General features: G+C 41.1%; 1 protein-coding gene across 1 annotated transcript; it reads left to right on the top strand.

Moving 5' to 3' along the window:
- Window positions 1–4,162: 4,162 nt before the first annotated feature.
- Window positions 4,163–17,138, top strand: LOC118095733 (vomeronasal type-2 receptor 26-like). Its single transcript, XM_035136972.1, has 5 exons — window positions 4,163–4,338; window positions 5,006–5,297; window positions 11,822–12,049; window positions 15,921–16,047; window positions 16,237–17,138. The coding sequence occupies exons 1-5, from the start codon at window positions 4,163–4,165 to the stop codon at window positions 17,136–17,138; spliced, it is 1,725 nt and encodes a 574-aa protein (XP_034992863.1).
- The last annotated feature ends 336 nt before the right edge of the window (window positions 17,139–17,474 follow it).

Below are 17,474 nucleotides of genomic sequence, written 5' to 3'. Positions count from 1 at the left end.
TTTGGGGGGGCCCTGGAATATTTTTCACCCATTTCTACCTTCACCCTATGTCCTGGCTAGCTCCCTGACACCATAGCTACCCATATGGATACAGGGTTCCACAGGTTACAGATAAAGGGAGATCCACAGGAAGGACAAAATTGCAGCAAAAGAAACTTCAGATTTTGGGTAATCGGAATCTAAACATAGTTCTACTGTGATTCTGATTGGCTAAGAAGGGGAGAGAAACAATATATCCAAGTAGAGCTGTCAGCCAGGGTTTTTCAGAGAGATTGTATTTCTCTTGGAAACTGAGGATGAACAACATGAAATAAGAATAGGAGGCTCCGGGGTTCCGCTTCCGCCTGCAGGAATGGCTGACCCTTGTTCCATCCCTCCGACCTTCATGAGGAATTCGGCGGTTGCCAGGGGAGTTAAAGGCAACCCCCTTACCTCTCCGGGGGTTACGGAGAGGGCCCGCGGGCCCGCGATGCCCCCAAACCCACTCCGACTGTTCAAGGAGTGGGGGGGGGGCCTGGGCTGAGAGCACTCATGAAATGTCGGATCTCCCGGACGCCAACTTGCAGAGCGGGATCTCCATGATTAAAGAAGATAATTAGGCGTATTCATGGACATGCTTCGGAAGGAGGGGAAGAAGCTCTGTTTACTGCCAAGGAATTTGAGCTGCTGAGGGCGAGAAGTCAAAGCTGTATTTTATCTGGAAGAAAGATTGATGGGGACGTAACGAGAAGGGAAGCGAACTTTTTTATTTTTTTTCATATACTCTACGAGTTACTCCATACCTTCCCGGACGGGACGTCCTTGTTTGTTTGGAACAAATGAGAGATAAAGAATACCTGAGTGAGTAATGAATTATAAACTATTCTATTGAGCATATCCTTTGAAGTTGTAAAACTACTGAAGAGAGAGGCCCCCCTTTAACTGGACGGTCGGAGTCCCTGGAATGCGTTCGGTGGATTTATGGTTGTGACGCACTTTGAATTTGAACAGCGATCTGAAGCTAAGTTCAGCTACAGGGCAAGGAGAGCCACAAACTTATCAAGAGTCTATGCATAATGTGACTGCTGTTTCTTTGCCTGGAAAAGCTGTAAATTTTACAAAGATTGTTGGTTTAAAAAATAAAAAGCTTAAGAAAGAGAAAGTGATCTAAGCTTTTTAAGATGGCGCTGCTCCGTGTTTAAATGCTGACGCAACAGGACATTCCAGACAGAAGATATATGGGGGGGGCCAGGACGATTAAAACTCACACAGGAGAAGAATATATGTGAACTCTCGTTTGATACTTATTTCAGCAGCTGTGAAAAAATCGGATGAAAGAAGAAAATATTTTAGTGACTGGTGGGGAAAGATCGGGATTATTTTGGATTTTGAGTGAAGATTTGGACTTTAGAAAAATAGACGGGTGCGAGGAATCCCCAAATTTTTGAAGCATGGGAACTCCAGAAAATATTATATGATTTGGCATAATATTCGGTTTAATTGATATGTATTTGTATAATTTGAAATAATGAATGTGATATAATCGTGTTTTAATTGGAAAATTAATAAAAATAGATTATAAAAAAAAGAATAGGAGGCTCCAAGAACAAAATAAGAAGAAGTTTCTGAGGGATTGGATGTTCTTGCTGAGATTGGTCTATTTGGATCTGCAATTGCTTCATTTTTAAGCATTGTCTTTAGTAGTGAACACATCTAGATGCTATTTAGCAGGAACTGTTTTGCTATTTTCATTCGGTTTTAAGTTTACTTGTTCAAACTGTGGTTATTTACTACTAGTGTATTTCAGCCCGTTCAATAACGGGCGCTAGAACATCCTGGGGTTTGGAGAAGCGCTTGCGCAGTGCTTCTCCGAACCCTGGGACCTGTCCTTGCTGTCGGCGGCAGGGGGACAGGAACGGAGGAGGAGAAAGCGCTGCTTTCTCCTCCTCCGTTCCTCTTCCCAAGCCGCTGACAGGAAGGATGCGGGACACAAACGCCTACCTCGTCACCGCTGCTTCGCGGCCTCCCGCCGCTCCTCTCACAGGCCAGGGAGGGTTGTGAGGAGGAGGCAGAGGGGGGGAGAGTGCGCACGTGCAGTCTCTGCTGTCCAATTCCTGTGTCCCTGGGGCACATGCGCAGTAACCCAGGGACACACGGGAAAACTGGACGCAGAGACACTTGGACTTTATTATATAGGATATGTCTTAGTGCACTACCACCCAAACAAGTGCATACACTTGGCTTTCCCAACCTGGAATTTCTCTCGTATATATTATATTTATATTATTTTATATTTATTATATTATATTATATTTGAAAAATTTCAATGGAATACAATAAGAATCAACCTAGTCTGTAGAACAAGGCTAATCAAAAGGGGGGGAAACCCACAAAAATAAGGAGAGGGAGAGAGAAGATGGGCCCTTTAACATATTTATATCGTAAATATCCAGTCATTTATTCAAACAGAGAGAAGTAGACCTTATCATCTCCCACCTGAGACCCTACTTCTTCTGGGAGTCCCTTTCTACCATGCCTTTCATCCAGGGAACCTCCTGCTTCCTTCCCCACCTCCCAATCTTTTTTGAAAAAGAAATATATATATATATTATTAAAGATTTCTTCGTTTAATAAACTATGTGCAATGTCTCTTTTTTCAAGTTACACTTTCTACCGATCAGTATCATTTGTTGATACATGAGGACTACATTAGCAAGAAATGGGGGCAGGGGGAGGGGAATGGTGAGGTCGGGTGGCAATGCTTCTATTCTACTTAGTGGGGGGGGTCCGTGTCAGCGTCACTTGTGTGGCTTCCCTTTACTATTCACTAGTATTCCTTTGGTGGTGAAAGAGGTTGGGGGTGGCCAAGGGTGTGGTCGGTTGTCTTTGATTGGCTGTAGTGAAATTTGTTTTTGTGTGTGAGCAAGGCGTGTTTGTGTTTGGATCAGGTTAGCCAGATTGATTCGTATGCTGTTGGCTTGTTGGGCTGTGTATGTGATAAAATGGAACCATACCGAGGTGAAGGCAGCTTCTTCTATTTCCCCCATGTCAATTACAGTTTACAGTATTGTTTTTTCCCCCTAATAAGGCTGTTCCCCATACTATTTGATACCATTGGTCTATGCTTACTCCTGACAGGTCTCTCCACTGTCTGGCTATGATGTTTCTGGCTGCTGAGATCAGGTGGGTTATGAGCACTTTGTTTTATGAGTGGACATTATTGTATTGGGAGATGTTTAGTATGGCCAGTTCTGGGGTGACATCTAATACTTGCTTAGTTATTTTGCATATTTCTTGTAGGATTGATGTCCAGAAAGGTTGGATTTTAGGACATTCCCATCACATGTGGTGGTATGTACCTGTGGAAGTGAATCCTCTCCAGCATTTTGGTGAGGTTCCTGGGCATATTAGTGTTAGTTTCTGTGGTGTTAGGTACCACCTGTAAGTGAGTTTCAGAGTGAGTTCTTTTCTTACCACCAAAGCTTCTTATGAATATTTCCAAATCTGAATGATAATGATTTAAAAAACAAAGAGAGAGAGAGAGAGAACAAACAAAACAATGTAAAAACCAATAAAAAACAACAAAGACTTCTGGATATTCTGCATTGCAAGGGAGTGAACTGGATGACCTTCTAGGTGGAATCCTAACCTATGATTCTGTAACATCACAAATATGATTACTTTGGCAGTTCCCCTACTGCTGATGCACCATAGACTCTAAAAGCACTACAAAAGTATTCTTTCTCCTGTCATTATTTAAATTACTATAATCAATTCAACCAGCTGAAGCTCCAGATGTCAGAGTGGAAAACACACAACACGCAAGTCTGAAATGATTATAAGTTCCCTAGTTTTTCATAGAAAGCTATGGTAAGGGAGGAGAGGGAGTGTGGGCTCTGTTACGTGTTAGTTATAGGCCTTTAGTTATCAGTTTCCCTCTGTTATATCAAATCACTGCATCTCATTTGGCAATCAAGGCATTCAGTTGCCACAGTCCTTAAGTTAACAATGGGTGGATACATGTCCCTTAAAATACCAAATTGACTGAGACAACGACCACCTAATCTCTATTGTTCAAATCAGGAGGAGGACAGCAATAACATTGTAGAGAGAAACAGGAGTGTCTATGCAGAGAAGGACATTTGCCATCAGGATGTTGGTTCTGCTTCTGCTTCTCCCCAACATGGGGTCCCTAGTACAAAGTGTTAAATGCACCACAAATCACCCTGTTCATGTTCCACACGAGTGGTATGAGCCAGCGGACCTTGTCATTGGTGCAATGGTATCTTATATGTATTACACATTACCCGAAGTTTCTTTCAATAAACACCCTCCCCAGGTCTCCATGAATACCCCACTGTAAGTAACTGGTACTGAATATTATTTTATTTATTCTTTATATGTCATGGCTGATGGGAAAAAACTTTTGGTTGGTTTGTAGAAAGAAGCTTTAGAATTTTTTTTGAAAAAGAATGCCAATGAACGCTGAGCTTTATTTGTCAAATTCTATAAAGGTAGAGAGAAAAGAGAGTAAGAGCAAGCGAAAAGAAAAGGGATGGCATAAAAACGTAAGAGGAACAAATGGGAAAGCAGTGAGGTCCTTAACTTTGCTGATGATACCAAAATGTCCAGGATGGAGAAAACAAACATGGGTCGCAAAGAGCAACAAAATGATCTCTTCAAAGGGAATGCATGGGCAGGAAAATGGCAAATTCAATTGACTGTAATCAAGTGCAAAGTGATGAGCAAAATAATAATAATTTCACTTATACGGTCATGGGGTCTCAACTGGTTGTAAGAAATCATCAATGAGATGTTGTGGTCCTAGTATATAGTTTGATGCAGATGTCAATGAAGTATGCAGCAGCTGTAGAAAACACTACATTATATAAATATTTTCTAAATAAATAAGTAAACTTTGCTGGTTGTGCTTTCTCTTTATAGGCAGGTGGGTGACTCTCTCCTATATCTAGATAATATGCACTCTTTGATTTCCCTATTAAACATTAACTCAATTCATTTGCAGGGTGATGACAAAGTTCTACCAGCACATCCTTGCTTTGGTGTTTGCTATTGATGAGATCAATGAAAATCCCAGGATGTTGCCCAATGTCTCTCTCGGGTTCCACATCTATGACAGCTATTATGATTCAAAGATGACCTACCGAAACACTCTGGACTTGAACTTTAAATCACGTCACTTTGTTCCCAACTACAGGTGTGGCATCCAGATAAATTTAATAGGAGTCATTGGGGGACTTGGCTCTGATACTTCCTGGTGCATGACAAACCTCTTAGGTCTTTTCAAGATTCCACAGGTAGAATATGGATTTTGAAAAAATGGGTATTTCATTCCTTAATTCACTCCTCTCGTTTCCATGCAGCAGGAACCTAGTGATTCATAAATATGGTAAAATGGAAATAGTAAAAGGGACTGCAAAATGTGGATATAATTGGGGTTGGGGCTTAACATATCCAACAATGTGTGCAACAGGGGCAATTTTTGTCTAATAGATGTAATAGAAGATTGCTGTCAGGTGCCAGGTTTGTAAATGAGGCAACTAAGTGGTTCAGATTGAATCAGTCCAGAAAGGAGGGCACTGCATGTCTCTGAGCTCCCAGTATAAATTTATGCTGTTCACTACCTTACAGATGCATAAATAACTAAGAATTTCCCTTCCCTTCAAAATTATGAAATTCCTTTCCTGGGGAAGTATGGTTTTATTTAGCATTGCTCACTTTCAGAAGCTAATTGAAAACACGGGTTTTTGTTGTTGTTTTGTTATTGTTCAGACATTTGTCATTCTGGAAAGTTATATGGTAGTGGCAATATTATGTTGTTCTGCTGTATAGTTAGTTTTCATTTTAGTTGTTTCGGTCTTTCCAACCAGTCTATGATTTTCTATGATTCTGTATTTCACTGATAATTTAAATGATGTGGTTTCTTGTCGTCAGAGAATAATAACAAATATAATCTTACGGAGATCTTCCCAGGAGAGTTCTTAGCAGACGGAGAATCAACCAATTTCTATAACCACTATAAAGGCTACAAGGCAAAAGAACAGTTTCTATTGCTCTATTTCCACCTCAATCTTTCATTTATTGGTATATTAATATGAGCAATGATAATTTCTTCTCCCTACTTGGAGAGAATCAATGTACACAAGAAGGAAACAGTGATATAACAATAATGGTAGCAGTAGTAGTAGTACTAGTAATATCTACAGAAAGCATAGAGCAAAATTGTCTATGTTTTTCTATGTAAATTGAGGTTGGTGCTGCCCCTAAACTTCATATGTTTGGGATATATAGGATTTATATTTATATTCAAGGTAGTTGGAATACCATTAGGTTTTTTTTTTATTACACTTGGAAATATTTGGCTTTTTCCTTTTCCAGATTTCATACGGTTCATTTGAACCAGCCATAAATGATGGAACCAAGTTCCCTTCCTTTTACCGCATGGTCCCCAATGAAGATCATCAGTACAAGGGAATAATCCAGTTACTTCTGCATTTTGGATGGAAATGGGTTGGGCTCATCACTCCAGATAATGAAGCTGGAGAACATTTCTTGCAGACAATTGAACCAATGCTGTTCAATAATGGACTCTGTTCAGCATTCACAGAAAGAGTTAAACCCAATATACATTGTAACGGTAACATACTAGAAACGCTGGGCACATGGTTTTCGTTTACACCTTTCACAGCCAGCAAAGCCAATGCAGTTCTTGTATATGGAGAAGGTAGATTTATTATATGGTTATCAAGTGTTATACAGACAATGGAGATGACTCAGCTTCTACTTCCTTATAAGAAGTCACATAAAGGAAAAGTATGGATTACAACAGCCCAACTTGATTTCATATTATATAGCCTTCAAAAATTATCAATTAATATAGGAATGTTCCATGGTGCTATCTCTTTTGCGATACACTCCAAGGAGATGCACAAATTTCAAGATTTTCTTCGTGATATACATCCTCATTGGACTGACACAGATGGTTTTATCAAAGATTTCTGGGAAGATGCATTCAGTTGTTCACTTTCAAATGACACTGCGTCAGCAGTCATTCGAGAATGTACTGGAGAGGAGATGCTGGATACCCTTACTGCACCATATTTTGAAATGAGCATGACCGGCCATAGCTACAGTATCTATAATGCTGTCTATGCTTTGGCACACGCATTAAACAGGATGCACTTGGCTGCAGACATCCGCAAAAGGAAAGATGCTAAGGGAAAACTCTCTCCTCACTATATAGAACCTTGGCAGGTAATGTTCTCTCTTACAAAGCATTTGCTGCATTGATCCATTATGTGAGTTGGCATTTAATTATCAGTAAAGAAATAAAAGAATAGAACTTAAGAAATTAAAGATAAACCTTAAGTAATTTTATTGTGGGACCCAGGTGGCGCTGTGGTTAAACCACTGAGCTTAGGGCTTGCTGATCAGAAGGTCGGCAGTTCGAATCCCTGTGACGGGGTGAGCTCCCGTTGCTTGGTCGCAGCTCCTGCCAACCTAGCAGTTCGAAAGCATGTCAAAATGCAAGTAGATAAATAGGAACCGCTACAGCGGGAAGGTAAACGGCGTTTCCATGTGCTGCTCTGGTTTGCCAGAAGCGGCTTTGTCATGCTGGCCACATGACCTGGAAGCTATACGCCGGCTCCCTCGGCCAATAATGTGAGATGAGTGCGCAACCCCAGAGTCGGTCACGACTGGACCTAATGGTCAGGGGTCCCTTTACCTTTACCTAATTTTATTGTATCAAAGATGGAAATTACAATATTTCCTGTAGTGATGCTGAACTGATTTTACATGACTCAAGCTTTCATATCTAACCAGGCAACAACTACGACAGTTAACTCACATTTTACATACATTCCTGGCTATCACACATATAAGCAGACTCCTCTAAAGCCAGAGTAACTCCTAGAAAATCAATTTAAAGCTTTTTTTTTTTTTAAACTGCTTCACTCCCCGGTGAGGGACAAATGTGGCTTTTCCTCTTCCTCTTCCTCCTCATCTCCCTCACTGAATGATTCTTCATTTGATAGAAGCAACAGAGGGTCTGACTGAGAGATAGAAGTGGTGTTGGGCTTGTTGTGCAGGGTACATTTTGGCAGCCTCTTCATCTGCAGATTCCGCCTCCCCTGTCATTCAGACATTCTTCAGGTTTAAGCAAATCTTAAGGCTGTTAAGCAAACCTGGGCTGGCTTTAAATTCCATTGGCAAGCTGGTCCTCATCTGTGAATGATTTGAAGTGGTCTTAGAGGATCAGAGCATTTTGGTGCAAGATGCTGTCATCCTCAGAATAATAATAATAATAATAATAATAATAATAATAATAATAATAATAATAACGTATTATTTGTACACCGCCCTGCTGGCTGGGTTTCCCCAGCCACTCTGGGCGGCTTCCAACAAAGATTTAAAATACATAAACATTTCATACATTCAGATTTCTTCTAAATGTCAGGTCGTTATTTGTGTCTTTGACATCTGATGGGAGGGCATTCCACAGGGTAGGTGCCAGTACCGAGAAGGCCCTCTGCCTGGTTCCCTGTAGCTTTGCTTCTCTCTCCCCCCCCCCCAAATATATTGATTGGTTTTATAAATATTAAACAAACATACAATAAACACAAGGCATAATATACAATGCAGAATACAAAATACGAAAAAAACAAAACAATACATAATACAAAAATACATTAAAAAATACAAAATACAAAAATCTTATTCTAACTTGATTCTAAACTTGTTGACTTCTTCCTTTCTCTCTCAACTGTGTTTCAAAATGTCTCATCATTAGTTCTTTCCACATCTTATTCCATCTATTTTTAAAAATTATTTAAACATCTCATAACTTCATTAACTTATCTAACATATTATATCTCTTCTTATATCTTATCTTATATCTTATCTTAAAATTCTAATTTCTATAACACTTTCATCTATATATCACTTTCTATTATCTCAACCTTTATCTAAATCTTAATACTGTATACATTTCACCCTTATCTAAATCTTAATATAATAAAATCTTAATATACAATTCACCCTCAACCAAATCATTTCTGCAGCCTTCCAAATCTTTTACTAAACATTAATAATCTTAAGATTGTTTTCTAAATACACTTTAAATTTCTTCCAATCTTCCTCCACCGACTCTTCCCCCTGTTCACGGAGTCTTCCGGTCAGATCAGCCTGTTCCATAAATTCAATCAGCTACAACTGCCACTCGTCCACAGTAGGTAAAACTTCACTCTTCCAATTGCTTGCTAATAAAATTCTCACTGCTGTTGTGGCATACAAAAAAAAGTGATATCTTTCTTTGGTTATTCCTCTCTAATTATCCCAAGTAAGAAAGCTTCTGGTTTCTTAACAAAGGTGTTTTTCAACACTTCATTTCATTATAAATCTTTTCCCAAAAGCTCTTTACTTGGGGGCATGGCCACCACATATGGTAAACGGTACCTTCCACTTTCTTACATTTCCAACATTTATTGTCCTTTTTATGATGATAAATCTTAGCTAATTTTACTGATGTAAGATGCCACCTATACATCATCTTCATCATATTTTCTTTTAAAACATTACATGCGGTAAACTTCATATTCTTTCTCCATAACCTTTCCCAATCTTCCACCATTATATTTTGCCCTACATCTTTTGGCCAATCAATCATTACAGTTTTTGTCTGTTCATCCTTAGTATGCCACTCCAACAATAAATTATACATCTTTGATAGATTCTTTATTTTAGATTCTAACAAACCCGTTTCCAATTTGGATTTTTCCATTTGAAAACCTACTTTTTTATCCATTTTAAACATTTCATTTATTTGATAATATTGCAACCAATCATTTAAACTTTTCTTCAACTGATCATAAGTTTTTAACTTAAATTGGTCTTTCTCCTCCTCCAATAAGTCTTTGTATGTCAGCCACTTAGTTTCCATATTCAATTTTTTATGTACTTTAGTCTCTAAAGGTGAAATCCACCTGGGTGTTTTCTTTTCTAACAATTCTTTGTATCTGTCCCAAACATTGAACAATGATTTTCTTATAATATGACATTTAAAACCTTTGTGGACCTTGATCTTATCATACCACAAATATGCATGCCATCCAAATGCATTATCAAAACCTTCCAGATCTAATACGTCAGTATAATCAAGTAGGAACCAATCTTTCATCCAACAAAATGCTGCAGCTTCAAAATATAACTTTAAATCTGGCAGTGAGAAACCTCCTCTTTCTTTCGCATCCGTTAATATCTTATATTTAATTCTCGGTTTTCCCCCCTGCCAGATAAATCTTTATAATGCTTTCTGCCATTCTTTAAAACATCCTAACTTGTCAACAATAGGTAATGCTTGAAACAAAAATAACATTTTTGGCAATACATTCATTTTTATCACTGATATTCTGCCCATCAAAGATAATGTCAGATTTGACTATATATCTAAATCTCTCTTAATTTCATTCCATACTTTCTCATAATTTTTTTTAAACAAATCTATGTTTTTCCCAGTCATATTCACTCCCAGATATTTCACCTTTTTAACAAACATCAAACCAGTGGCTTCCTGTAATCTATTTATTTCGTCTGCTGATAAGTTCTTACTCAATACTTTGGTTTTCAATTTATTCAATTTAAATTCTGCAAGCTGTCCGAACTCCTGTATTATTTACAGTGCTTTAACAGCACTGGTCTCTGGGTCTTGTAACATTAATACTAAATCATCTGTGAAGGCTTTTAACTTGTACTGTTTTGATCCCACTCCTATACCTTTGACCTCTTTGTCCTTTCTGATCATATTCAGCAAGACTTCCAGAACCGTTATGAACAAAAGAGGGGAAAGGAAAGTGGGCACCTTTGCCTGGTCCCTTTTTCAATTCTAATTTCCTCTGATACCACATTGTTCACAATAATTTTTGCATTTTGCTCTGAATATATTGCAGTTATTCCATTTATAAACCCTTGCCCAACCTCCATATTCTCCAAAATTTTTTATAATAAATGTCCAAGAAACATTATCAAATGCCTTCTCTGCATCTATAAAAATTAAAACTGCACCAGTATTCTTTTTTGCTTCTAACATTTCCAACACATCCACAATGTTTCTAATATTGTCTTTCATATGCCTAGCAGGTAAAAACCCTGCCTGATCTTTGTGTATTTGATCTTTTAATACCTTTTTAAATCTTGAGGCCAGAATACTTGCAAAAAAAATTATAATCCCCATTCAAGAGGGAGATTGGGCGGTAATTCTTCATCTGTGTTCTATCCATATCTGGTTTTGGGATCAGAGTTACATATGCTTCTCTCCAGGTCTCGGGTGCTTTGTCCCCTCCTAAAATCTTGTTACATACATCTACCAATGGTTCTATCAGCCAGTCCTTCAATGTTTTATAGTACTTTGCTGTTAATCCGTCAGGTCCTGGTGCCTTGCCTACTTTTAATTGATTTATGGCACCTTCCATTTCTTGTTTTGTGACTCTATAGTTGAGTGTAGATCTCTTATCCAATGGAATCTTTTACAGTCCATGTTTATCCAAAAATTGCTCAATTTTATCCTGATGTTCCTTGTCTTTTTTATACAGCTGTTTGTAATATTTCTGGAAATATTTTCTTATTTCTGTCTGGTTCTTGATGGTTTTATCCTCTATCTTGATATTGGTAATGTGTACTCTGTTTTTGTCTTTTTCAATTGCCACGCTAGCAATTTTCCACATTTATTTGCAGATTCAAATAATTCCATCTTGGAAAGCTATTTAACACTTTTAATTAGACTATTAAAATGCTTTATAGACCTTTTGATTCTCTGTCCACTTAGCTGCAATCATTCCTGCAGAGAATATCATTCAACAACAGCGCTGGGGAGGAAATCACATTAAATGAATACGGAGAGTTAGCGGCTGGCTTTGATATTACAAACTTGGTCACGTTCCGAAATGGATCATATGTCAGGGTCAAAGTGGGAAGGTTGGATCCTCAGGCCCCTCCTGGCAAAGAGGTCACCATTAATGAGGACAGAATCAAATGGCACAGAGACTTCACTCAGGTATGGAAATAACAACACAGTCCCTGAAAAACCATAATTTGTGTGATGTAACAAATATTCACTATTAAATATAGGTTAAAATAAGAAGTTTTCATATCTAGATGGATAGTACTTTAATTGAGAGGTACTCTATTTGAAAGAGTGACTGTTCCTCTAAGTTTCCACCTTCAGCTTCTGAGGCCATGCTTGTTGGCCTTCAATGTTGCTAATGGCACTTTTCATTGTCCATGATATTACATGGCATAGTGACATTCTTTTTTTATTTATTGCATGCTAATAAGCCATCTAGTGATGATATTCCAGCTGAACTATTTAAAATTTTAAAAGATGATGCTGTTAAGGTGCTACACCCAATATGCCAGCAAGTTTGGAAAACTCAGCAATGGCCAGAGGATTGGAGAAGATCAGTCTACATCCCAATTCCAAAGAAGGGCAGTGCCAAAGAATGCTCCAACTACCGCACAATTGCGCTCATTTCACACGCTAGCAAGGTTATGCTTAAAATTCTACAAGGCAGGCTTAGGCAGTATGTGGACCGAGAACTCCCAGAAGTGCAAGCTGGATTTCGAAAGGGCAGAGGAACCAGAGACCAAATAGCAAACATGCGCTGGATTATGGAGAAAGCTAGAGAGTTCCAGAAAAACGTCTACTTCTGCTTCATTGACTATGCAAAAGCCTTTGACTGTGTCGACCACAGCAAACTATGGCAAGTTCTTAAAGAAATGGGAGTGCCTGATCACCTCATCTGTCTCCTGAGAAATCTCTATGTGGGACAAGAAGCTACAGTTAGAACTGGATATGGAACAACTGAGTGGTTCAAAATTGGGAAAGGAGTACGACAAGGTTGTATATTGTCTCCCTGCTTATTTAACTTATATGCAGAATTCATCATGCGAAAGGCTGGACTAGATGAATCCCAAGCCGGAATTAAGATTGCCGGAAGAAATATCAACAACCTCAGATATGCAGATGACACAACCTTGATGGCAGAAAGCGAGGAGGAATTAAAGAACCTTTTAATGAGGGTGAAAGAGGAGAGCGCAAAATATGGTCTGAAGCTCAACATCAAAAAAACCAAGATCATGGCCACTGGTCCCATCACCTCCTGGCAAATAGAAGGGGAAGAAATGGAGGCAGTGAGAGATTTTACCTTCTTGGGCTCCTTGATCACTGCAGATGGTGACAGCAGTCACGAAATTAAAAGACGCCTGCTTCTTGGGAGAAAAGCAATGACAAACCTAGACAGCATCTTAAAAAGCAGAGACATCACCTTGCCGACAAAGGTCCGTATAGTTAAAGCTATGGTTTTTCCAGTAGTGATGTATGGAAGTGAGAGCTGGACCATAAAGAAGGCTGATCGCCGAAGAATTGATGCTTTTGAATTATGGTGCTGGAGGAGACTCTTGAGAGTCCCATGGACTGCAAGAAGATCAAACCTCTCCATTCTTAAGCAAATCAGCCCTGAGTGCTCCCTGGAAGGACAGATCATGAAGCTGAGGCTCCAATACTTTGGCCACCTCATGAGAAGAGAAGAATCCTTGGAAAAGACCCTGATGTTGGGAAAGATTGAGGGCACTAGGAAAAGGGGACGTCAGAGGACAAGATGGTTGGACAGTATTCTCGAAGCTACCAACATGAGTTTGACCAAATTGCGGGAGGCAGTGGAAGACAGGAGTGCCTGGCGTGCTATGGTCCATGGGGTCACGAAGAGTCGGACACGACTAAACGACTAAACAACAACAACAATAAGCCATCTAGGAAAAAATATTGTCCTTTAAGAAATGTTGTAAGCTCTGTCTGTACATAAACAAATGAGCCACAATACCAGAATGAGCAACATGCACAGAAGACATCTCACACTAAGAAGAGCAATTTCTATCACAGAGTCCAGCAATGTTCCTGGAGCAAATCTCCAGTTAGTGGCATTAGATTGAAGACTAAGCTAGCTGTATCAGTATTTGGGTTGAGAATGAATATCATAATTTTCTTGAGTTTGTATGAATCTAAGATTAGGACATATACATCTAGGAGCGGTTGTAGCTGGTGAATAGGTCTAAGTAGGGGATAAGCTCTCCTAGCTAGCACCAGAAACCACTTCAGACTCTAGTGATGAATTCATGGGCGTAGGCAGGGGGGCAGGAGGGGGCAATTGCCCCCCCTAGAAGCAGGGCCACTGGCCAGCCTGCCCCACTGCCCGCCCGGTGCCGTCTCCCTTCTCCCTGGCTGGCTGTGGGGCGGGCGGCGGGAAAGCACCAGAGCCGCGCAAAGCGTTTGGCTGGCTTTCCCTCCCTCCGCCCCACAGCCAGCAAGGGAGAAGGGAGACGTCCCTTCTAGCCGGCTGGCTGTGGGGCGGGCGGAGGGAAAGCCAGGCAACCGCTTTGCGCGGCTCTGGGGCTTTCCCTCCACCTGCCCCAGCGATTGCAGAGGGGGAGGAGGGAGTCGGAGCAGCCCGATTTCGGGCTGATCCTGGCTCCCCCTCGTCCCTTCCTATCGCGGAGGGGGAGGAGGGAGTCGGAGCAGCCCGATTTCGGGCTGATCCTGGCTCCCCCTCGTCCGTTCCTATCGCGGAGGGGGAGGAGGGAGTCGGAGCAGCCCGATTTCGGGCTGATCCTGGCTCCCCCTCGTCCGTTCCTATCGCGGAGGGGGAGGAGGGAGTCGGAGCAGCCCGATTTCGGGCTGATCCTGGCTCCCCCTCGTCCGTTCCTATCGCGGAGGGGGAGGAGGGAGTCGGAGCAGCCCGATTTCGGGCTGATCCTGGCTCTCCCTCGTCCGTTCCTATCGCGGAGGGGGAGGAGGGAGTCGGAGCAGCCCGATTTCGGGCTGCTCCGATGTGGCCCTGCCCCCACCCCTTGGCCCCGCCCGTTGCTCCCCGCCCCTTGCCCCCCCTGATTTTCATCCTGGCTACGCCCCTGGATGAATTAGAATCAAGGAGTGCTCCCAGTGCTCTTGCTTCAAAGGGAATGCAAGCCCTCCCAGTGTTGGTACGTATAAAGTCTGCCTGGGCTTCTGAACCAACCTGGAAAACGGCAGGCAGCTGCATTTCCCCCCACAAGCGACTACTGGGATGATTCATCACTCTTCTTTCCCGAAGCGCTTCTGCGACTTACTGGTATATCCGAAGATATATGCACACAGTACGTTAGCAGAGTCCAAGCAGAAGCTAGGCATTTGAGTTGTGGAATCTAAGCTACTTTATTATAAACAAGTGTAACCGAACAAAGGAAACATGGCTTCTCTCTCCTTCTTCTCCAAGAGAGAGTAGACTAAAAGCAATAGTAGAACCTCACGGAACAGTGTAACTGAACTGCCGTTTTCATGACCCCAAGAGTATGGAATGTCAACACAGACATGTGATGAAAATAATCACATATCCAACAATGGAGGAATGAAATCCCAACACCCAGAACAGGTCAAGCTTGGAACCACCCACCCAAACCTTTCTCTCTGATAATATTTCAGCCCCCATCCCTTCCATCATAGCCTCCAGGCACCTGTCCAGCACCTTCACTACCTCCTCTCGTTCCAATGGAATGGAAACGTAGAATTTCACACCGTCAGTATCCAGATGACACCATGTGCCAGATCCTAGGATATTATTCCAAAGGGTTTCCTATAGATGATAAATACCATAGGAGACAGAATGGGCCCTAACAGGACACCACAACCCAAAGGTCATAGACCGATTTCCTAGTACTTGTTTCTGTAAAGATTTCCTAGTACTTGTTTCTTTAATGACTCTGCAGGTAGGAGCAGAACCACTATAATGGGGTGCCTGTAATTCCTGCCTATTTTCCTATTTTCTGATATAGGATATTGGCTAGATTTCCCAAAACAATATCATAAAATAAACTCTTCCTATCTCTTTGTATAGGTGCCACCACTTTCTATATGTAATGCCAACTGCCGTCCTGGTTATGGGAAGAAAAAGAAGGAAGGAAAGAAGTTTTGCTGCTATGATTGTGATCAATGTCCAGAAGGAATGATTTCAAATGAGAAAGGTGGGAGGTGATATCGTAAGATAATATGAAAGCTCTGGGCTCTTGGGAAATTTGGTGACATTAAACTGCTGCAGGACAGAACGTCTTAAATTAATAGACGTGCTGTTTTAATTGTTTATAGATACCATCAAGATATTAAAAATAGTTTTGGATGCTTCAAATTGTCATGCACTGTTTGTTTGTTTTCAGATATGGAAACATGTGTCAGTTGCCCAGGAGATCAATATCCAAACAAAGACCAGGATCTATGCATTCCTAAGATTCCAAACTTCCTAGCCTTGGTTGAAACCTTGGCCATCGTTTCAACTTTCTCTGCACCTCTATTCTCTCTGATCACAATTCTGGTGCTTGGCATCTTCATTAAGCATCGCAATACAGCCATAGTCAAAGCCAACAACCGAAGCCTCACCTACGGTCTCCTTATCTCCCTCCTCTTGTGTTTTCTCTCTTCTTTGTTGTTCATTGGAAAACCTAATAAGGTCACTTGCCTTCTCCGACAAACTGCTTTTGGCATTGTCTTCTCTGTGGCCCTCTCCAGCATTTTAGCCAAAACCATATTGGTGGTTTTGGCATTCATGGCTACCAAACCGGGAACCAATATGAGGAAATGGGTAGGCAAAGAACTGGCTTATTCCATTGTCTTTTCCTGCTCCATTGTTCAAGTAGGGATCTGTGTTCTCTGGCTGGCAACCTCTCCCCCATTCCCAGATGTGGACATGCACTCAATGACAGAAGAAATCATATTTCTTTGTAATGAAGGGTCAGTCCTCATGTTCTATTGTGTTTTGGGCTACATGGGCTTCTTGGCCACTGTCAGCTTCACAGTGGCCTTCCTAGCCAGGAAGTTGCCTGACACTTTCAACGAAGCCAAGTTCATCACCTTCAGCATGCTGGTCTTCTGCAGTGTTTGGCTCTCCTTCATTCCAACCTACCTGAGCACCAGAGGAAAATACATGGTGGCTGTGGAGATCTTCTCCATCTTTGCTTCTGGTGCTGGGTTACTGGCTTGCATTTTTGCCCCTAAATGCTACATTATTGTGGTGAGGCCTGACCTGAACAACAGAGAGCAGCTAACACAAATAAAGGTTTAAAGGACAGAATATTTTGTGGCTCTGTTGATTTTTTGGCTTCCATGGATTTGCTGGCAGGTATCACTTTCCTGGTAGTATCCTCATGAAGACCTTACCAGAAAAATTACTTTGCCTTCCTATCTTCTCCTGCATCCCCATGGGTGCCCCACATTTCTACTCAGGAGGCTCTGTGCCTTTCCTGAACAAATTTGGGTAAACTATTGGAAGCTGCAGAGTGTGTATTCCCAGGATAATGTAGGGGATTGACTGCCTGATTCTCCTTCCTACCTGATGCCCCAGCCCACAGAATCCTTGCCTTCACTCAACGGCTGAGTGGGGCAGAGATCTTGAAGGGTG

The sequence above is a fragment of the Zootoca vivipara genome, chromosome 13 (assembly GCF_963506605.1).
Source record: "Zootoca vivipara chromosome 13, rZooViv1.1, whole genome shotgun sequence".
NCBI lineage: Eukaryota > Metazoa > Chordata > Lepidosauria > Squamata > Lacertidae > Zootoca > Zootoca vivipara.
This window is presented reverse-complemented; position numbering and strand designations above follow the sequence as displayed.